The 23,789-nt window shown below is 34.6% G+C and overlaps 2 protein-coding genes and 1 pseudogene across 2 annotated transcripts; 2 read left to right on the top strand and 1 right to left on the bottom strand.

The window, feature by feature from the left end:
• Positions 1-16: 16 nt before the first annotated feature.
• LOC128192192 (V-type proton ATPase 16 kDa proteolipid subunit c-like) lies at positions 17-4,479 on the top strand. Its single transcript, XM_052864685.1, has 3 exons — positions 17-199; positions 3,092-3,275; positions 3,437-4,479. The coding sequence occupies exons 1-3, from the start codon at positions 127-129 to the stop codon at positions 3,648-3,650; spliced, it is 471 nt and encodes a 156-aa protein (XP_052720645.1). The 5' UTR covers positions 17-126; the 3' UTR covers positions 3,651-4,479.
• LOC128192191 (heat shock protein 75 kDa, mitochondrial-like) lies at positions 4,169-15,441 on the bottom strand. Its single transcript, XM_052864684.1, has 17 exons — positions 15,307-15,441; positions 14,860-15,024; positions 14,381-14,463; positions 13,911-14,060; positions 13,612-13,683; positions 13,262-13,425; positions 12,708-12,817; positions 12,506-12,579; positions 12,073-12,235; positions 11,598-11,711; positions 11,185-11,254; positions 10,706-10,853; positions 10,290-10,417; positions 9,703-9,976; positions 9,209-9,354; positions 8,420-8,492; positions 4,169-6,116 (listed from the first exon to the last, which is right to left on the bottom strand). The coding sequence occupies exons 1-17, from the start codon at positions 15,428-15,430 to the stop codon at positions 6,015-6,017; spliced, it is 2,160 nt and encodes a 719-aa protein (XP_052720644.1). The 5' UTR covers positions 15,431-15,441; the 3' UTR covers positions 4,169-6,014.
• Positions 15,442-17,083: 1,642 nt separating this feature from the next.
• LOC128192190 (toll-like receptor 13) lies at positions 17,084-19,399 on the top strand (annotated as a pseudogene).
• Positions 19,400-23,789: the final 4,390 nt, after the last annotated feature.

Genomic DNA, 23,789 nt, shown 5'->3' with positions numbered 1-23,789 from the left:
TCTTCACTTCGATCACATGATTACATGTCATACGCCATATTCACGGTGAACAAATTTTGAGGAAGAACAGTCGGGAAAGATATCTTCTTTTAATTCCTTTTTGTGAACAATTCTTTGACTTGGACAATGGCAAATACACAACCGATTTATACCCCATTCTTTGGCTCAATGGGCGCCACAGCCGCCATAGCTTTCAGTGGTAAGATTATGGTAAAAATTAAGTAATGATGACGATTGATCACCACTATCGCTCGGCCTTGCCGGGTACATTGGGTAGAATATCAGTGTTGTAATATGAGAAATATCTTATGTTTTATCATATAAGATATCTAATTGCTATTAAACAGTTACGATGAAGTATTCCAAAATAAATTGGAAAAAATATTCTAATCTCATGATCAAATTATCAATTGTTGAAAAGTGTACTATTACACATAAAATATTTTAAGAACTTCTCTGTACATAGACTGATTTAAGTTATATGCTGTTTTACATTTAGTTTAAACTGTAAGGAGGATGACAGTTGTCTCTTATATCTTATTTAAAGCTGGAGACTCTCTCTCCCATCTCGTCTCTTTCTTATAAATTATGAAATGTGTACATGCATCCTGTTTCAACAGTATAAAAAACACTATAAAAAAGATTTAGTCATCTTTGCTTTTGATAAGCATCAAGTAGAGTAGATCTTGGACAGAAATATACATAGATGGAATTATTGTTAAAAAAAGAATGTTTTAAGTTTTAATGTATGCTGTGTAAAGTGAACCACTTGTTTAAGGATATTCAATCTGATGGACAAAAAGTTGCAAATGCAATATTGGACATAGAAGTGATATCCGTAACACTTTCCATTATATGTTATAGGATATATGTTTTGCAGTTTGCTTTTTGTGATGACATAATGCTATGGAAAATTTTCCTTTCTTAAAGGATTCCAAAGTTGTCTATACTTTTGAGTCTTTTATATTGACATTGAAGTGACATCAAGAATGCTGGCGGCCTGAATTTTCAGATTTGTGTATATAGTGATAGAGTCATTCAAGAGATAATGTTTGCCCTCTTTCGTATACTTGTGTTTATAAAGTCAAGTCCAGACTACCAAGGAATTTCAGTAGAAATTGAAGCCTGCTCATTCGGGTTCCCTGTGAAGATAGGAGCGGTTATGTCCCAGGATTGTTCACAATTAAAAATTGTTTTTTGGCCATCTTAATTTGTGTGAAAATTTTAGTTTCCTTGATACACCACAATATAGTGATAAGTGCAATGAATGGGCTTTTTATGCTGTTAACCTTAAGTGCCTTGACCTATCAATTGTTTAGTGGAGTGTATGATTAATTGTAGCAAATCACTTTTATACGTTAACAAACGAGTTTTCAGCTCTCATGGATAGACGGTTCTTAGTCAGTTTATAAGGGCTGTTCAGGATATATTGTTTGGTTGAGACATAAAAAGAACAATAGGTATCATATAAATAAAAAAGTCTCCAGATATAGGATATCGACTTTATATAGAATACACATATCTATCAGCTGATTTGCATAATGATCATGTGATAAAGGTTGGTCAGGTATAGTGGTAACCCAGCTAAGCAAACATCACATGTAGTAGTCTTAGTCATGTGACTATTATGAAGATATCCTCTTACATGAGCAATACTAACAGTCCACATTAAGTGATATCCACTTATTTTTTTTATGTGCATGATACAGTAACATGTACTAAGGTGTTAAGTCGTATCCAGTAGGATTTACATTTTACATTTATCAGCATTTTAGTGGCTTATTTCTAGTGCAGTAATTTATTACAATTTTTTTTAACACATATTTATTAGAAGTTTTTGGGATTTTTTAAAAATTAATTTTTATTTAGTGTTATTATGAATGGTGTAAGTCTCAGATTTCTGACAGACCTGGCTTAAAAATAAATAACTCCGGGAATGTATGGAGTCCTCTGTGGCCGTCTCTTGTTTGGAATAGCATTGATTTCTTCCTCTCTCAGTCTGTATGGTGTGGGAGCACAGTTATTGATTCCTTCATTTGTTATGGAGAGATCAGGACAGGAATGTGTAGGACTGAATATCTCATTGATTGAAACAGCTTAGAGCATAGTTGACTGTTTTACAACCATCTCAAGATGAGCTGAGACAGCAATATTTATTCTCTCATGGTAAACTAGAGGCAGGTGTCTTCATTCATTCATGTGTGTGTATGTGATTATTAAATTTTTTCTAGACTCCTATCTTAACAGAAACTTTAAAGGTTATTTTGTTGTCCTCCAAAATATTTGTAAGAATGCCCTGGGGCCCCCATATATTAATTATAATTATACATTAATTGTTCAACTGCTGTGGAACTTGACATCATTTCACTTGGAGATGCTATTTTACCTTGTAAATTGTTTAGCAAGGATGTGGCTTTGATAAAATGTCCCATCTTCACCCTGACCTTGGGAGCACAAAACACGCATAACAAGTGTTTTCTACCTGAGTAAAGCAATCCGAAGGGAAAATAACATTATTGTCATATCAAAACTTTGAACTATGAATAAAATAATAACTGGGATGTTGAAAACTATATTTATCCCAATCTACTCAAAAGAGTCCTTCATTAAATCATAGCTGGGTGTTTTTAGGAATATCTGTGAAAGTTCAAATTTGTCACATGCAGTTATTTCAAATTTGACACAGCTGTAATTTTGAAAATTGACACTATTTTACGGTCAGTTTATTACCCAATGTACAGTGTAATACAGTTACTTATTATATTGATTAATGATATTTTACTGTAGCACCTTAAAGATTCGAGAGTGGTCATCCCTCACAATTTTTACACGCACTTCTGTATTCTCAACACTATTTACTGTCTGAAGTATTCATGAATTTTTTGTGGAGTTGATCCAAGAAACCTTAGGTTCATTGTAGTAACAAAAATATTATGGGTAGGATCATTGTCCACAAATTTTTATGTATGTTTTGTATTCTTGAACCTGTAATTTTTATTAAAACATTAAAAATGGATGATGCCCAACATAAAGAAAAACAAAAAATATATGTGACAGTGTACTTTCAGTTTCACTTGTTTACATTTTTCAGCCCTGGGAGCTGCCTATGGAACAGCTAAGTCCGGCACTGGAATAGCAGCTATGTCTGTGATGAGGCCAGAGCTGATCATGAAATCCGTCATTCCTGTTGTCATGGCTGGTATTCTTGCTATTTACGGCTTAGTCGTAGCTGCTGTCATAGCTAACAGTATCGGGAAAGACTACACCCTATTCAAGTAAGTTGCTCTTAACCAATATTCATTGAAATTTTATTTTTTTGGTGAATTGGGATTTAACAATGATCAACAGTCTTAATGAATTTGTACAGTGATATACGCATTGTATTTCAAGTCATGTTATTAGGAAGCTCTTCTATTTGATACCTATAATTTTGTAGGAGTTTCACACACTTGGGAGCTGGTCTCAGTGTAGGTCTCAGTGGTTTGGCCGCCGGATTCGCCATCGGAATCGTGGGAGATGCGGGAGTACGTGGAACGGCACAGCAACCTCGACTGTTTGTTGGAATGATTCTGATTCTCATTTTCGCTGAAGTATTGGGATTATACGGATTTATCGTCGCTCTAATTTTGGCTACAAGAAACGAGAGTTAATTCATTCTCACCATGACTACTGAACTTGTACAAAATTGTCAGAAATGCTGGTCTATTGTTATATTGTGTTTGTAAGAGAGGGGACGATCAAAATATCTCAATAAATCCTGTACATTGAAAGTAAGCCCGTGTAAAACTAATTCATGTCATTTGACATTGTATAAGGTCTGGATATGGTAGTGTTTGTAGAACTGTGTTGTAAGTGCTGTGTTATAATCATTCCTATAGTGGGCCAGTCACTTCTAGATCTTGTGCATCATTTCTGTGATTTGTGTTATAGTTAAACACGGGGTATTCTCAAAGTTTACATGTATCTTCTATAAAAATTGTTAAAAAGTTCACTTTCCATCTCTATCCTGACCTTGAAATTACCCACCATATTCTCTGGTATCTTTCTCATACAATACTCTTTATTATTATACAAGGTACATGTGAACATACATGAACTGTGGAAGTATGTATAAATATTAACTAAAGGTATTTAATATATTGTCTGTTGTTGTTTTTTCTGTCTAGTCTTAAAAAAAAATAATAATGTATTTGGAAACTGGCAATTCTGAAAATTTTTTGTCATTAGATATTACCTTGTTCATGCTTTTGACACATTTAATATGTCTTGGCCTAGTTTTAACTTCAATTCCATTGTTGCCTAATTATTATTAAAAGAAAGACATCTATATATGTAGAGTTAATGTAATGTAATCTCTCAAAAGGAAACCTTATTTAGATAGATGAAATCACTATGGAGCTAGATCTAGCAGTGAATCTGTATTAGGTCATAATTTTATGATTTCCACCACGCCAAGTGGCAATAAAATTAACAAACAAGTTCCATGTATTGTATTTGTCTTGACTGCATCGTTAACTTGATTTCCATGAGGAAATGGCTTTGGGAAAAACGATAATTTTCATGTCAGATGCTGAATGTTGTGTTATTTAAACTGCTGCAGGAATGGGAGTGACTAGCATTGACTTTTATTAAAATGTTCATGCAACAAGCTAAGTAATTTTATATGAATTTGAAAAATTGAAGTGAGACACTGTCTATGCTGGGTGGAATATTCACACCAAATGGCAAGAAAAGGATTGAGGAAAAATATTGCAGTGATTACACGAAGTTAGTTGTACATTATGAGTTTAATAGTGTATAAATGCAGTTTCCTTATTTTGGGAAATCCTTGGTTTGTTTTGCAATGTTTACATCACATGAGGACATATATCATCATTCAGAGCTATACTTATACCAACATGGGATCTCCGCATCACAATCTGTGTCCATGCATCCTATCTTTGGAGGATGCTATCCCATCTTAACTAGGTAGTCGGCCTACTCCGAGTGCATTTGCAGTAGGCACTCAAACTGCTTGTCAATATCTTTGTTTATATGAGGAAATGGTAAAAAAAATGAAGTGCTTGTAAATTTAAAATACAAAGGCACACATGGAATCAGTTAATACAAATCAGAAATGGACAAAATAAGTAAGTCGGTCATTCATGTATCTAGCACCTTTGCTTTTGTTCAATTGAGCTTGTAATTAGTTAAACATGTAGCCGTACAATCTGAATATTTCTCCATAAAAAGTCAGAGCAGTGATGATGGAATGATCCTTAGTCCAAAGTTGAGGTAAACTTTTTTAATTCCGAACTTTTTCAATATATAAACATGTGTATGCTCATATTTATTTTTAATGAAAAATGAACAATTTTTATTTTGGTCATAAGTTGTAATTTCCTTTGTGAAATGCAACCTTTAATTAGCTAATTCTATGGTTATTAAATAGAACAACAAATTTATATAAATATTGTTATTTGTTGAAATATTAATTAACAAAACACATGCAAATGGTAAACGTACATAATTTTTCAAACCATATCACATCCCTACAAAGTTTTATCAAAGCTTTCTCTATCCAGTGTCTAGATCATGGGTTTATCTCCGTGCAGAGACTTTTCCCCTGGATTATTTGGTAATGGTGTATCTAGCAACAAAACAATTTGTCTATTTAATGCATGTCCTGTAAATTTACCTCCTTCATGAACCATCACGCCACTGCTTTTACGTATACACGTATATTTTATTTCAAAAATCACAGACAAGTTTGTTACCACATACATGTAATGCACTCTGTAAATTTAGTACTACAACATATGCTATAAACTGATACACATACAAATGTGCATCCCATATTATCAACCTCTCTCCAGTTGAAACATCTGAATCGTTAGGTAAAATAAGCCCTTGGTCAGGCAAGAAATGACCTCTAAAAGATTAAAGCAGAAGTTTCAGGAACATCATTTTGTAAATTGCATCTGCCTATTGTCTTTGAGATGATGAGTTCATTTGGATGATGCATATACGGTATATCAGTGTTTGTCCAAAGCTTTCTCAAGAAGTTCGTTGAGTCGATCTACCATGGTTCGAGGGTCGTCCACTAGACCAGCGTGTATCATCGCATTGTCATACAGCTGAAAAACAATAGAAAATCTGTCAATAAATCCTCATATTATCTTATTGACCCAGTTTATAAATCATATCAGTATAATTGTGGCAAATACACAAACTTATTATGGTACCAAACCCATATCATCTACTCCATTTTACAGGTACATGTATTTCAAAAATTATTTTTTCATGATATTCAATCAACCCACAAGTTTTTGCAGGTCATAACTTAGTTGTCCTTTTGTCCTAATGTGTGAGAGCAAGTCCTTTTTTGGGGTGGAGTGGAGTGTGGCCTACATTTAAGAGAGATAAAGGTTGAAAATGTTGACTTCTAGATAAAGATCGCTACATATCTGGGTACCTATAAACAGTGAATCTCTCATCAACTAGGTACGACTGACTCGAACTAGTTATCATGCAAATAAGTCTGATAATAATCTGCATTACTATGAATTGAGCCTAGCTCAGAGTAGGATAAAAAGGTTAAAAAAAAAAAGATTTCAACTGATAAAAAAATAATTTCTATCAAGATGGATAAATGGTAAATGGAATATTGTTCCAAAATTTATACATATGACATTTAAATGTCAAGCTTATCTTTGGACAACTCCCACCTCTGAAAATAAGGATCTCCCAGATTCTCCCTCAGAGTCCCTCCACTCCCTCTAGTAAACATTCTTAAATTGTATGATTTCAATAACCATTACATGGGATAAAGTATTGATAGTTTAAATCATTTCAGGGGGGAGGGGTGTATTTTTTTTCATCCTTGTTTTTGATCTTAGTTAATGAGCTTGTTCGAGATTTATTCTACAGGTATGTTTAGCGTCATTTAAAATGTCACAATTAAATTATTGAGAAAATATGAGTTACAAGTAGACTTCCTGTAATTAAATATCCATTTTATCAAGGTTTTATAAGGAAATTTGTCAATTATGGTAAAAGATAACTTCAATGAGTGTTCCATAGATCTACTGTATACAGTGAAATATTCCCATTTCATTTTAGCTCCTTTGGCCCCCAATGTCAGCTGACAAATTTAATAGACTGGGCGAGTTCTAATGTCTCAGATTACCTCTCTTTAAGGTGGCTCACTACACCTTAAAATATTTTCTCAAATCAGCAGAAAATTCCTTGATTATGATAGATATCATAATGGATAAGAAGTATTTAAGTCAAATAGGCAAAAAATGTGCAATTTTGGATGAAAATATACATTTTCAAAAACTTTTAATTCAGTAAACAATACCAAAAGCTCCAGGCGGATTCGAACTTATGATCTGCGGTTCATAAGCCCAATGCTTTAACCACTGAGCTACAACGATATACAACCGAATCGAACGATATAAACAGTTTAACAAAATATTTAAATCGCCATCTTGTGATGTAGTGTCTTAAAAAGTATAAGTATGGGTGTAGTGAGGTACCTTAATGAGGTGTAGTGAGGTACCTTAGTTAATGAGCACAACTGTGTCTGGGCAAATTATAGACAAGAAGAAACGATTTGCAGAGTATAAGTGCAAAATAAAACAGGGCAAAAGTTACCCAGTATTAGGTATACTCCATTAACAAACTGGATCTCCACGGTTAAAAGAAATGGTGCTCATCGCAGGTTTTCAAGGTGTTAGGTGGATGAGAGTCATCAACCCCCCCCCCCCCGGATGGGTCTCCAGTCTAATGCAGGTAAACCTCCAGCATAAGCATGTACCCACTTCACCTTTGTAAACTGAGACAATACAGATAAAGTGTCTTGTCTAAGCTAATCACAGCACACAATATCAAGTAACCACAGCCGGTATCCAATGTGTGACCTTTTGGATACTGGCCCAACACCTGTGACAACTGAGTCATAAGCTCCTTTATTTATACCGTACTCCAAATTCAGTAATATTCAAAATAAATAGAGTCATATACAATATATGCATATTTTATATCAAAATACTTTTGTTCATGAATTATATGTAGATCACCGATCAGAAGATGTCATGTCCTGTGTACAGATTATGCTAATGCTGTATGATGACCTGGTCATTATGGTTCAATGACTAGTCAAGCCATCAAGGGGTATTTCTCAACCTCCTAATCCACACACGTGATACTGGTTTAATCAGTAAACCTCATACACCTGCTGTTTTTTGTATTTAATGACTGCAAAACGTTAAAAAGAGTTAGAACCCAGCATTGAGAAGAGGATGTTTCATCCATAGAGAATTTTATATAATTTCTTCAGAAAAAAATGAAAATGACACTAGTATGATGCAAATAAATTAAACAAGCTTGCCTTGGTGGGTTAGTACAGAAATCAGGAAAGATAACCCTCGCTTACCTGTTCCAACACCAATCTTCCCAGATCTGGATTATTGGTTTGCAGGGTATTGAGTTTCTTTATCAAAGGGTGACTGCAAAAAACAACAAAATATCCATTATTAGTACTACATATAATTAATTTTCTTTTTGTCAATTGTCCTCTACACAAAATAGCCATGATATTGAACATAATACCAATCTTTGGCATCTGAAGAAAGAAAAAAATAACTCGAAAAGTAAAAGTTGTATTAAAACAAAATATTTAGTCAAGCTCTTTTTTCATTAAAGAAAGGTTTAAATGATTCAACCTGTTTATTGAAATTAAAATTTTAAGATTTGGAAGCAGTAACAGTGGATGCAGTTACAAAGGGGGATTGTTTAATTTAGTCTATCCTTGGATTACTGGTACTTTGGGTTTATAAATTCAGTAAATCCTTTGATCTCAATAGGTTTATTATAGTACAAAAGGTAATGAATTGAGTTTTCTACTTTGATTACCTTGGGTTAATTTCTAGTGTGGGTTGATTACCTTGGGTTGATTTCTAGTGTGGATTGATTACATTGGGTTAATTTCTAGTGTGGGTTGATTACCTTGGGTTGATTTCTAGTGTGGATTGATTACCTTGGGTTAATTTCTAGTGTCGGTTGATTACCTTGGGTTAATTTCTAGTGTGGGTTGATTACCTTGGGTTGATTTCTAGTGTGGTTTGATTACATTGGGTTAATTTCTAGTGTGGGTTGATTACCTTGGGTTAATTTCTAGTGTGGGTTGATTACATTGGGTTAATTTCTAGTGTAGGTTGATTACCTTGGGTTAATTTCTAGTGTGGGTTGCAGCAGCCTGTATCTCTCCTCCTGACTTTTCCCTGCCAGCGTGGTCCTCAGGAAATGTCTGGCTGACGCCATCTCAGCAACCGTAATCACACAGGGATGGGAGGACAGCCTCTTTGTTACCTAGTTCATACAATTAAAGGGTTTATAGTTGTATCTACATATCTATATTTCAAACTCTAGCTTATAGAGGACAACAAACAGATCCATCATTTCAGGTACAGTTCATCTGAAAGCTTTAGTCCTTTTGGAAAGCACAACCCTATTTCAATGTTTTGTATAGATTTATCTGGTACACATCAATTAACAGAAGAAGATAACAAAATACTGTACAATCATTATGATACTTTATTGGTGGTGTTAAATACCAATAAATATTTAAAATAGCTGTTTGTAATTCTATAAATACAACAACAACAGCTGAATATAATTTTACCCATGATGCATTTAATGATAAAAACATTGACTGACCTTGACCTTGCTGACTTTGTTCATGAGGACATTGGAGATCCAGTCCATCAAGTCCTTGGCCTCCGTCCTCGAGAGGCTGCCCGGCTCGCCCTCTTCTATCTCCCCGTCCTTGTCCACGCTCGTGATCTCATTCTCAATGGACTTGAGATTCTTCTTATAGAACTGGCCCAGGTTCATCAGGACGAGTTCGTCATAAGGCTCATATAGGAACAACACCTCCTTGTCCTCCTTCTGTAGGGCCTCCAAGTATGGGGACCTCTCTGCCAGCTGACGACTGATAAAAAATAAATGTACATGTACCGCAAGTACAGACAGCGGTACATCAAGCACTCATGAGTTACATGTACTGATTTTGTACATGGTAAAGTGCTTGTTACCCAGTATTAATGGCTATATAGAATAACAAAAACTTCTGTTGCAATGCTTCCTGTTCAAGAGTTTAACCTCTCAAATGAAAAACAAATTTATGTAAAAATATAACGAAATTTGTAAAGAGCATACTTTTGATTAAAACCAGACAAACTTTAGAAATCTTTTACAGGATGTATCTGGCTTAGTTTGTACTCTCAATAGTAATCTGTACTTACTTTGGAGCAGACAGGTAGAAAATATCCCTTGCTCCAGCCTTCATTCTGTCTGCATACTCATCCAGGCCAATCAACTCTCCAGGGGCAGTCTTAGATGACTCAAATCTCAACAGTTTAGCTATTCTTTCCTACGAAGGCATCAAATTTATTTTTTCAATTTTACATAATAACACAAGTACTGGTAAAAAGAAAATTAACTTCAATATTCATTTTCTCTATAGACAGCCTTAATTCTACACTACAGATTAACATTTGCCTGTCTTAATATTATACAGAGCTGAACAAGAAAATCATCATCATTCATTGTAATGATTTGAAAGCATGGTCTACATATATATTTTACTTCTATACATATCAATCCCCATGATTAATATACTTTTGAACTTTCACACCACAAATGTATCAATTGAGCTCACCCTAAGATCCTGATCGTGTGTTGTCACAATGCCCTCTCTGAAGAACAGTCCGTAGTCCTCGTAGAACTGTAGGTAGGTCTGAGGGTCCTTCTTACTCTGGTCCATGAAAAACTTGATAATCCTGGTAGTCAGCACATCATTCAACTTCCTGCGGAAACAAGGATCAACATTAACAGTACGAAGTTATCAAAGATAGCTAACTTAATAAAATCAAGATTTTTTTTTTTATTTCACACAATGTAAATATGCAAAGCCACATAATGCTACATGAACATGTATCACGAAAACAAATGAAAATGTAAATTTTTTTTTACAAATTGAAAAAAGAAGAAGAAATTATCAATTCTCGATATCAAAATCATAGAACAATTCTTCATAAATATTCTAGGTCAGTGACTCGTTAACATGTCATATTGCAAGCACAGGTAGTTTGTATGTACATGTTAAATACAAAAAAAAGAACAGAATCTTATTGATACCTGATTAAAGCACTGTCCTGTAGAAGTTCTCTACTCAGATTCAGGGGAATATCTTCACTGTCAACAACACCTGTTTGAAAACAGGAATTCAAAATCTCACAGACAGAACTCATCACCCAATTCTTCTAATCATGCACAGATGATACTGTTAATTCCTTATTTTACACCAGTTCTTAATTCCGCGATCCTGTCGTTTTGTATCAAATCGTGAGAATATAAAATCCCGAATGTGGAACTTTTATCCGAATCTCTTATAGTTCTCAACACTGAGAAAATTTGAAATGAGATTTTAAAATTCATGACAGTTGGTTCTCAGAATTTTAGGTGGATATTAATTCCTCGAGTTTAATTATGAATCTACAGTTTAGTCCATAATGACAACTACTTGCAATCATAATTAGACAAACTCTTACCCTTCATAAACCGAAGCCACCTAGGAAGGATGTAGTTGGCCTTGGGCATGATCATCACTTTCCTACTGTACAGATTCACGCTCACGTCTGTCTCCCGACTCATGTCAAACATAGCTGTAAAAGCAGAATAACAGAATGAAAATAAAGAAATCATGACAAAATAATAGAAATATTGTTATTCCTGATCTAATGTTCAAATATTTAAATCTTTTTGTACCAAGACAATCTATAAAATTTTCCTTTTTAAAGCAATCAAAATTTTTGACTGACCATATTGATAATACAATTTGATTTGATATTAAACAATTTTATATATAAATCTATACCCCTATTAAGATGATCTTAATTTTCTTTTAATGCTATCAAAATTTTTCACTAACCATATTGATAATTCAATTTGATTTGATGTTAAACAATTTTATTTATAAACATCAATAACAAAGATTTTTAGTTGATGCTCAAAGCAATCACATACTTGGTTTATACTCAGGTACGTAGAACAAAGCTCGAATGTTTAGGGGTGCATCAATCTTGTACTGAAGCACGTAGCGAGGTTTGTCATACACATTTCCGATAAAGCGATAAAACTCCTCATGCATGTCATCTGTAATACTTTTTGGATCCATCATCCATAGGGGCTGCATAATAAACACCACGCATATAAAATAATATTTGCTCTTTTTATTCCTAACATAGGCATTACATGCATTAGTATGTGTATTTCACTGGCTGCAGTAAATGTGATTTTGGCATATTTTCAATTCAAAATAAGCTATATAGCTATTTGGAAATGTTTGAGCTTTAATTTTTGTAGAATATTTTTATCTATGAAAAAAGCAGCCAATCTTGACAACGAAATCCAAAATGTTAGTATGATACTGTGCATCTACTTGTAACTAGTGTATTACCTGCACAATGTTTGCTCGTTTTCCATTCAGGTAAATAGGAACTCCAACAAAGTTGCTGTATTTCTTGATAACCTCTGCAAAGTAACCATGACATTAATACACAAGAACATGAATAAAAAAAAATTAAGATCATTAACTGATTAGAAGTTCTGTTCATTTATTTTTGCTACATGGATATGTTAACGTTGATTAACATTCAGACCTTTGATCCGATCCTCTTTGGCGTAGTTGTAGCTGTCGCCCTTCAGATGAAGAACTATTTTGGTTCCTCTCTGCACCCCCTCAGCTTCAGCTATGTCGTAACTCCCAGTGCTGTAAAGAGGACACAACGATTATACAGCACTACTCAACGATTATACAGCACTACTTGTTCTCTCTAAACTGAAAATCTGTACATTTAGACATAGTGCCACCTATCAAAATGAACTACAAACTCATTCACATATAATAGCTTGAATAAGTCTATGACCTTTAGTAAAAATCATTGCGCAGAGAGCTATTTGGAACAACATCAATTAAATAAAGTCTAAGAGACTCTTCTACATGTAACATAATTTCACACAAACCAAACAAGTAGTATCTATCTCAGCCAATTTATCATCCTCTATTATAATAAAGTTTGCAATCAAATAGAAAATAAAACTTTATCTGTTAAAAATAATGTCTAAATGGAAGAAAACCAATGTACGCGATCTTGAAACTGAAATCTTAAATTCCACATCAAAAGCTTTGTTCCCCCATGATAAGTGTCCTTACCCATCAGAGGTCCAGCAGAAGGCCTGACTGCCCGGCTTGTTGGACTGTGAGTACACCTCCACCTTCTCCGCCACCATGAACGACGAGTAGAAGCCCACTCCAAACTGACCAATGATGCTGCTGCCAATATCTCCGGGCTTCTTGGAAATGGTTTCCAGGAATTCCTACAACAACAGGTGATTATTAACTTCACAATAAATGTGTCTTCAGTATTTTGGCATCCTTTATATGAGTGGTTAGTTCTCCCTGTTGGAAGATATGTTATTCCCGAAGGATAAATAATGTTCCTGCTTCAAGTGATTTGCAGAAAAATAAAAAAATAAAAAATCAATAAAATCCATTCTTAATACCTTAGATCCTGATTTGGCAATTGTTCCGAGGTTTTCAATCATTTCTTCCTTGGTCATACCAATGCCAGTATCCTATAACGTAAAGATCATTTAATATCTTTATTCAAAGTTTGTTTCTTCAACATAAATACTAAAAGCATTCATGAAACCCTGACCATGTAACTGACAGAAATGCTATTCAAATGTACATGCATATAATAAATGTAAATACAAGATATAATGTGTTTTCCCTTAACTACAAATTAATTAATATCCACTAATAATAAACAATCAGTTAAAAATAAACATGTATTAAGTACTTGTATTGTAAATGTCTTTTTGTCTTCATCCACTCCGATGTGGATCTCCAGGGGAACATCCGAGTCTCGGATTTCGGAGTCTGTCATCTGTTGATATCGTAGCTTCTCCAGAGCATCGCTGGCATTAGAGATCAACTCCCTGATAAACACCTGGAGTTAAAGAAAAGGTTATTAGATAATTATGTGTTATCATTAATCTCAGTGAATCCCACCAATACAGTACACAGTACAATGATCACTTGCATAAATCCTCCTCAATAGGGAATCAATTCTAATGTGAATCTTACATGGATGGTCAATTCCAATTTTGTTTTCCTACAAGGTTTGCCAGTTGAAACAGTTTGAAATGTTTAACTAGTGCTTTGATAGGGTACATTATATGATCAGAGACTATGTTATTTTATATACATTCATACCATCTAGCATTTTCTCTAGTAAATAAGGAGCATGCAAGTTATCATAGGATTTACCTCTTTTTCTGAGTAAAGTGATCTGGCAACAATATCCAATAACTTTCTTGTCTCTGCTTGAAATTCATGATGATCCGATGGCCCTGGAAAAAATACATAATTGAAATCCAAGTTTAAGTACATGTAGCAGTCTATCGCTTCCGCAATTATACCAAGACCAGTTATAATGAGTTCTATTTGACAGACCTCACTGTGTTGAACTGTAATCTCAATCTCAGATGAGAGAATTGCAAATAATATAAACAAAAATTAAAAAATAATTTCCCTCAAAATTAAAAAAACATGATCTAGATTTTTACTTATATTCACACAAAGTCACACATTTTGTTAAGAATATGTGTGTCTTTAAAAAAAAACCCAAGTATTTGGCAAGAAGACTCACATGCAATGCATGGTAATTAAAGCATATACATTTCAAGGAGAAACAACCACAAGCTCTATGACAGGTTATATTCAATAAAAGTTGCACCTTAACTCACCTTTTGACCTTTCAGTGTCTTTAATGATGTTGTGGTAATCTTCCTCTTGTTCAGTAGGTTCAGCGTTGACAATATTTTCATTGTCAGAGCTGCAGTAGTAAGAGGTGGTACTAAATGAGCGCTGCAATAATGGTTTTCTTTGGGAATGGTAAACAGGAACAAAACCTAAAATTAATAAATTCTCCATAAATACATTTGAATAATTTGAAATTTTCTTGCAAAAGTTTCACCCATGCTTACAATTAAACGAATAAAATAAAAACGTGTAACAAAGCTCTGATATAAAAATAATAAATGAATTGTGAGGGATCATGCAAGAAGTATATCAGGAAAGGTATGAAAAAAAAAATACAAATCATTTGTCAAATGTGACTTCTAATTTTTTATGGTGAAACTATTACACAAGAAAGTTGATGAAAATTAGATATGAAAAAAATCAGAGCATACCTGGGGTCTTTGTATATTGATTCTTGTCAATAAATGCTGTTGTGCTGTATCTTGAATATGACCTCAAAATTGACAAAAACGATCTTCGGCTTGACAGCACACATGTGTAACTGGAGGCAGCCATTTTTCAGCGACCTTGAGATAAATCTAATATTAAAACCAAATACGATTTTTTCCGGATTTCCATATTTTTTATCGACGCACATTCAATTTGATTAATACAATACCACTGAATTTAGTATTAAATTCAGTAAAAAAAAGGAAAGAAAGAAAACGAAAAAGGTCACGTTTTGGTATAGACTGGTTTACCTTTCTCCAGGGCAAAACTGTTTGCACATAGTCAGTCTTTTCCTGTCCTTTAAAAACGTCAAATGTAAAAAGAAAAAAAAAATGGGGGGGGGGGGGGGTTGTAACCACTGATCTGTTATTCTGTTTTTATACTTCTCATAGAAATGGTATTACTAAACTTCGCTAACAATAGATGAAACATTTGAAAGCTTTAGATAATAGTTCATAACTGTACAAAATAATTTTGTCGAAGAGTTTGTCGTGGTAATACTGTAGATATGAATTTTTTCCAAAACTTTATGCTTGAAATCTTCTATTATACTTAGATCCATTTACAGGAAGCATGTGTAGTTGTACAATGTACTAAGTGCAACTAACACTTCCTCGATAATAAATATCCTTTTTTTTCCTTGAGAACTCGTTATTCATTTTTTAGAGTTATAAGTGATATACTAGTATTGCCCTCTCCCATTCTAGAACGGAAAAATCAGACATCTTTTGCTAATTTAAGATAAATTCAGGAAACAATCGTCGGGAAATACACATGCGGAAATTTGTTTCTATTGTTTTTTACATATTTTGTCACATGCAGCTGCGAAAAAATGCGCCAAGAGTTTGAAGAGTCTTCACTTATTTTACTCTCAAGATAAAAAGAATATCGATATCCTATACATATATAGAATTCGGTTGGATCAAATAAGCGACCACAAAATCAGACCCTTACGTTACCACTTGGACACGTATACAGGGTGTTTTATTAATTTTCAACACGAAGAATACGTTATCAAAAATTATTTTGATGCAACATATTTTTTCATGACATGTGTGGTACTAATCGGAACATCACTCGGCCTTTTCCGTCGAATCAAGATGACGGAAAATACCGGGTGATTTTTTAGCTGGTGTGGAACATAATGTTACTCCTTGTGACACATATATTTCATATAAATCATTTTACATACGGTTGACAAAGCTTGTAACGTGGAACTGGACGATCTTTCCACTCATTTCAACCATTATTTGTTAAAATCATGACTATATTATTGTTTTTAATCTTTATGCCCATGATCCTTACTTGGTGAATTAACATAACCAATTCCGAATTTCTTCAGTTCTAGTCAATTCTGTATATATTTCAAAGCATACCAGTATTTTTCATTCTTCCGTATGTCCCACACTTGACCATGATTTATGTCGCCAGTATAACGTTTGTAAATGTGTGGAATATAATTGGCCCCACTGTATGCTAATTAAGCGCACTGTACCTCTCTCTACCGTAAATACTGTCCTTATATGCATTAAATTAAATTCAAACACATGTCATTATAATATTGATATAAGGGTAGTAAAATATATATATATATATATATATATATATATATATATATATATATATATATATATATATATATATATATATATATATATGTTAAACTTTAAAAAAAAAAAAACACTATAGATGTAAAATACTACATGTACATCAGACGTCATGCATGATCACGCATATCTTGCATTATATTTCTTCCTGTTATCATCTTTAAACGCTGTGTATTATTGTCAGAAGGAATTTTTAACTGTCTGGTGAATCTGTATATAAAAATGCCGTGGTGTACATTGGTTGTGATTTTCTCAGTATACATGTGTGTTAGATGTATTTCTTCAAGTGCCCAAAACTCGCAATGTCCGGAACAGTTCTGCAATTGCTCTAAACGACAGGTATCCTGTGAAAAACATGGCCACCATTTACCGTTTATTCCGCCGATTCCAAAAGACACGCTAGTTCTCAAGTTCACGGGAAATTTCTTACCCCTGATCAGTCAAGAGACCTTCCGAAATGTGACGTCTGCTCGGCTCAAAGAATTGGTTCTTGGTGGGAATGGCATCCAAAACATAACAAGTGACGCCTTCGAGGTCTTTCCACGGTTGACCTTCCTGGACCTTAGTGGGAACCAGTTTCCTGTCTCCATACTCAGGGAGAGTTTTTATGGACTTCGCCACAGCAGTCTGAAGAAGTTATTCCTCATTCAGATGGCGCTTCCGGACTTACCATTGGACATGTTCGAGTATTTGCAAAATGTCTCTACACTACAAGGAATTTCATTAAATTATAATAATATATCAAATTTAGTTGGGAGTGTGTTTTCAAAGATTCGAGGACTTCGAAACCTTGGTCTTAACAACAATTCAATTACAAACGTGGACTTCGGAGGCACACATTTAGAAGTTGTTCGACTTCGCTGGAACAAACTAACTACGGTTCCAAGATTTTGTGACAATGCAAGGAAACCACTAGCCCCAAGGCTGCGAGTTCTTGATTTAGGTCACAACCTTATATCTCAGATAAACAGACATAATTTTTGCGGCAGTTGTCTTCCACGACTCCGTAATCTCACTTTAGACGGGAATTTGTTCCACAAAGTTCCTAACAACACGTTCTCCGACCTCCCCTCACTTGTTCGCCTCTCCATAAAGTATCTGCGCTCATTCGATATAACTTTCGAAACCACCTGCTTCAACAGTTCATCAATGCGCCTGCTTTACATTGCTAACCACATGAGTATGTTTGATTCCAAATCAAGAACGGACTACAAAAACATTTTTCGGTACTGTCGCGGACTCAATGTGCTGGACATGACGAGAATTCGACTGACTACATACGACGGGGTGATGCTTTATGAGCTTCTGCACCACTTAACCAATCTGACCAAACTGGTTCTCCAGAGCACGCTGGTTCTGACACTCCCCGAGAACTTATTTTCAAGAATGCCTTTTCTGGGTAGCTTGCATCTTGACCACTGTTATTTGAGCCAGTGGAAGCTTGGAGTTTTTCGAAACGTGGCATCAGTTAAAACCCTCTATCTCGATCACAACGAAATTGCCATCATCAACCAGACTTCCTTTCCAGCAGAACTTCTGCGAGGCCTGAAACAACTGTCGCTTGGTTATAACCCGTACCTGTGTACGTGTGATATGGTATGGTTCCGAGAATGGACCGGGAACAATACAAAGGTCATGTTAAACTGGCCTTATGCATACAAGTGTAAATCTCCACGTGAATGGGCGACAAAACTCTTCTCGGATTTTTCTCTGTCCTACTCGTACTGTCATCCATTGAGTCCCTACGTCATTGCCGCAATATCGACGGCCGCTGGAGTGGTCCTGATTGTGATAGTGGTGGGACTGTTCTACCATTACCGGTGGCACATCAAGTATTTCTTCTATCTCATGCGAGCCAGGAAACGCGGCTATGAACCGCTACCCGGCGGCGATGACGATTTCATTTATGACGTATTCGTTGCGTATCATTCGGATGACCGAGTCTGGGTAATATCGGAGCTGATTCCATGCTTGGAAAGGAAGGAGAAACTCCGGCTCTGTCTCCACGATAGAGATTTTGAAGTTGGGAAACTGATAGTTGATAACATAACGGAAAAGATTAACAGCAGTCGGAAAGTGCTGCTTCTACTCTCCAATAACTTTATACAGAATCGGTGGTGTAAATTCGAGATGGCAATGGTCCATGCTCGCAATGTGGAGGAAGACAGAAGTGACATTGTAGTAGTAATTCTGGAAAACATTAGAACACAAAACATGTCTAACTCCCTCCATGTTCTGTTAAAAACAACAAACTTCTTAGAGTGGTCAAACAAGAAGAGTGCAAAGGAACTGTTTTGGAAAAGACTTGTAGCTTCCGTTAAACCTGAAAGCTGTCAGTGATGTGTTTTGTACATAAGCATGTGCAGATCTAATGGGGGGATAAGATCCCCCCCCCCCCCCCCCGGCAAACACAATTATCACTTAGACCCCCCCCGGAATTTTTTTTAGATCCGCACTTGCTATGTATTCTATTTGAATTTTAACTACATTTTAACTGGGCATATTGCCGATATTAACGTTTTTTGTACTACATGTGTATGCACTTTACATACACACAAACATTAGAACGTCTCAAGAAATTATGAAGGAGTGAGCTGGATGGTCAGCAAATTACCCATTAGATCTACCCGCAAATTTAGATATAATTGTATGGCCATGAACTGTTATCTTATTTAGGATTTAAATACCTTCTTGATACGTAATCAAAAAATGACCACGAATATCTAGCCCTCGGTCTTAATAATTTTTTTAATGTTGTTCAAATGGCAATTACAGTATATTTAGTATCGTTGATATTTTTTAAAACAAAAGCACACTTTTATTACCCCCCCCCCCCCCATCCCCTCCCAAAAAGGATAAAAATGAGTCATAAGAGCGTGTGAAACTGATACTTCATTTTCTTTCCTTCCTCGTCTACTGTTCTAAGGTCAAAATGTTAGTGGCCTATACCGCATGTTTTGGTGTGAATGTTAAGTATCTGTGTTGAGTATTCAGTATTTCTTGAGTATTCATTTTCGTTCTAACCAAACTACATGTATATGTATAAACACGTCATTATACATAGAACTTTATAAAACAGACAAAAAAAACACAACACTTGAACATTTCCTGTTATTTTTTCAGAAATCGTCGTCTGGGGTGGGGGTGGGGGGGGGGGTAGGTTTAGCTTATTACTTGCCAAGCCGATTCCCCCCACCCAACACACACACACACGTACAAAAATGAACACACGGACGCAGAGGACCTTAAAACGTGTCGTGTCTTTTATTTGTGTGTGAAGAATCTTTTTAAACATATTCTGTATATAACATATTACAGTCGAGGTTTCACAAATATTTTTCCTGGTTTCGCTTCTACCGTATCCAAACCCCTCAAATTAAAAAAAACTTACATTAATGTATATATAGATGTAGTAATATAAAAAAAAAAACCTCTCCCGAAAAGAGAAAAAACATGTTTCGGGAGGAGGTGGTAGAATATTCCTTATAATATACATTTCGTTAACAAATTACAAAAAGGCTCTGTGGTCCCAGGGTCAAATGCCTTTTTATGATTTAAATGAATTTGAAGCGAGCCATGTTTGAACTGAAAGTGTACATGTACTTCCGGGCATGTTTGGAGGGGGTATTGTTATGCACATTATAGTGAAGATTCGGTATGTGAAAGCAATGACTGTATTGCGGAAACAGACACACTAGCCAATAGCTGTCTCCTGCTCATTATGTTCAAGAGGAAATCGGCGAATTCAACGATACGGGCTTTTTTTTCATTGAATATAATTTTTATTTTTTTTATTTTTACTTATTCAGTGCTTCACTTTCTTAGTTAATATCACATGTAACACAGGCGCCTGACGTTAAAACTATTTCGTTTAATAATAAAATTATCCCCTCTACTTTAATAATATTTTGAACCGAAATATTTTAACATCAGGCGCCTACGTCATGTAATACTCGTACACATGTATGTATGTAATGTAATTATCATGTAATTATGTAATTATGTAATATAATTATCATGTAATTATCTACTGCCGCGACTATTTTCAGTTTATTGACATCATGCACCATGTTTGCATACATAACAATGAGTTCTTACCTCTGTATTTCCCTTATAACTTAAATTCTAACATTCAAATTTTGGTCAATCATTCAAAATGTGCAAGTAACCCATTTTATAGCTGCAGATCTGTAGCTCTCTGGTTGAAAAAATTCGGATAGACAAACAGATCTGCAGCTACCCATTTTATATTTAAGAAATAAAAATTTTGTTTTAAAATCGTATCCAAGTCCCTTTAAATATATATATATATAAGTATATACATTTTTTATACTTGTTTGATATTTACCAAATGTACACTATTACTTTTTTTCGGCACTTTGATGATTAAGGCTTGATTTCACGTCTTGAATCCAGGCTTTCCCTAATATGTACGAATTGGAAAGTATTTGGGCATTAACCCGTTTCAAATCTGTCACTACGATTTGAAGCATTACAAAACAACAGTTGTCTTATAATTTTATTTAATTGAACAAATAATATCACTAATGGGGCGCACTTGATTGGGACCCTTCTAGAAGCAACAAGGAAGGTCAGAAGGGTTGGGATTTATATACATGTTCAGAATATGACGGACGATGAACTGAAAATCAAATTACTGCAGTTGTTGCTTTAACAGAATTTGAATTCTTTATAACATCAAATGTCGACGTCAGTTCTAAAAGGCAAAAATGACGACTGTTATTCTTGCATGTGCTGCAAGCTGAGCTATGTTCACAAATTTTATACATTTTTGCTTAAATCTTAAAAAAAACTAAGACTGGAGAATATATATTCGGAAGAATTTTAATATTATTGTATTATTAACAAGTGTAAGTCATTAAAAATGTTTATGGTGAACTTTTTAAACCCCAAGTTATGCTTTCTGCAATCTATCATCAGGGTTTTATGCTTATTTTTGCAGATTTTCAGTAAGGCTATTCTAAAATAAAAAATGCGATTATTCACGGGACATATTTTTTGTTGAAACAACTCGAGTTATCTCGCTTCCATTTTTAGGCACAGTAGCGTGCACGACACGAGACCGCCAATACGATGTTTATTCAACAAACAGTATTTGTTTACTTTTAATCATCGCTGCAGTGGGTGTTGATGGCAATATCTCACTAGAAGAGAATTGAAACAACAAACACTGGACAAAGACGACTGGAAATCGTCAGTATAGAATGATCACAGTTACAGTTCATTACTATCGGCTGGCGAAGTATTAACAGCGAGGATGAATCAAAGTACTGAAAGTACTGTTAGACGGTGGCGTCGTTTGAAAGTGGCATATTACATGTAACAATGAGTGATGTATGATAATTATTTTTGTAGAAAACCGCGGCCAGTATCGCATTCATGTACTAATACTTAACGCTTACTCGCACAACTAGTCGTGAGTTTCCTACATGGATAACTCTGTGGAAATCGTAGCTGTGATCTCACTCTACACTTTACAAATGCTGTGTCTCTTGGTCGTCATCTTTTGGGAAAGACCCAAAGATTTATCACAGTAGTCTTTGTCGTATAGAAGTTTGTATCTATATTTTGTATCAATATGTTTGTATATATATCAGTTGACATTAAAACCCCGTTTGAATGGTTGCCACCACATATTGAATGAATAAATCAAATCCAAAGCGATTTCATCACAGTACGCCCAAATATTTGATTGTTTGAAGAAGGGGAATTTTGGTTTTTTCCTTTTTGACCTTTGGGTTGACCCCGCAAATGGGAACAACTTTTGAAAAGTGTGGATTGGACTATTGTGCTTTAAATATATTGTGGATTTCTCAAAGTAACGAGAACAAATAAAGCTTTGGTATGATAAAATACTTATTTTTACTAACTATTTGGGCATACATATAGTATGTTAATTGTCCCTCTCGACAGCATTTTCCCTCATTTTCTTCACGGGGAAAAAGTTGCAGTCTTGTGGATCATCACATTTGCTTTTTTTCCCCTCATAGTCAGTTAATACATTAAGGTGTAAAAAAAATGGAATGGGTTTACAAGAACCTGTCTGATAAAACTGGTATTGCTTTTGGAGAGCACGTCATCATGAAACAGAAGAGTAAATCAATATTTTATCTTCGACTTTAGGGGATTATTTCCATTTGCTCACAACGAAAGTGAATGAAAATTTAAAAAAATATCATACAGCATTCGGTCGCGGCAGTTTCGTTAATCAACGTTTTAAACATTTGTTCTATTGTATTTAGCTATAGATTTATTCAAACCATTTGAATGAATTCGGGAAAGTCACATGTATATTTTATCGCTTCTCAGTACACTTTAACACGCATAAATTACCTGCTACATTAAACTTTTCTAGTAAACTTACAACAAATATTGATTAATTATACAAAATAAGATTTTTAAAAACACCAAACAAACAAAATTCAAGCTGAACCACGTTTTTCTGACCGTATAGCTGTGTATATAAAGAAGATGGGGGGGGGGGGGGTAAGATGGCGCAACTGCCCTTTTGGTTTAGTTGTAAAATACAATTTCAAATTTAGCATTTTTTCAATTAAATATATTTGATATGTTATTATACAAGTTTACAAAATGGTAATTTCTAACTATATTCAGTTTGAAATATTTCAAAAAGATAAGAAAAAAATAATAAATTTTTAAGTTTTGGTGGTATCGAACCCAAGTTCTATAAAGTTTCCTAATGGCTGGTGCTCTAACCACTGAGCCATTTCATTCACAACAAAGTGCGTTGTTTAAATGCTATATGAGACAATGACCACGAATTTTCGGACTTGTAT

This window comes from Crassostrea angulata, chromosome 7, assembly GCF_025612915.1.
Source record: "Crassostrea angulata isolate pt1a10 chromosome 7, ASM2561291v2, whole genome shotgun sequence".
Classification (NCBI taxonomy): Eukaryota; Metazoa; Mollusca; class Bivalvia; order Ostreida; family Ostreidae; genus Magallana; species Magallana angulata.
This window is presented reverse-complemented; position numbering and strand designations above follow the sequence as displayed.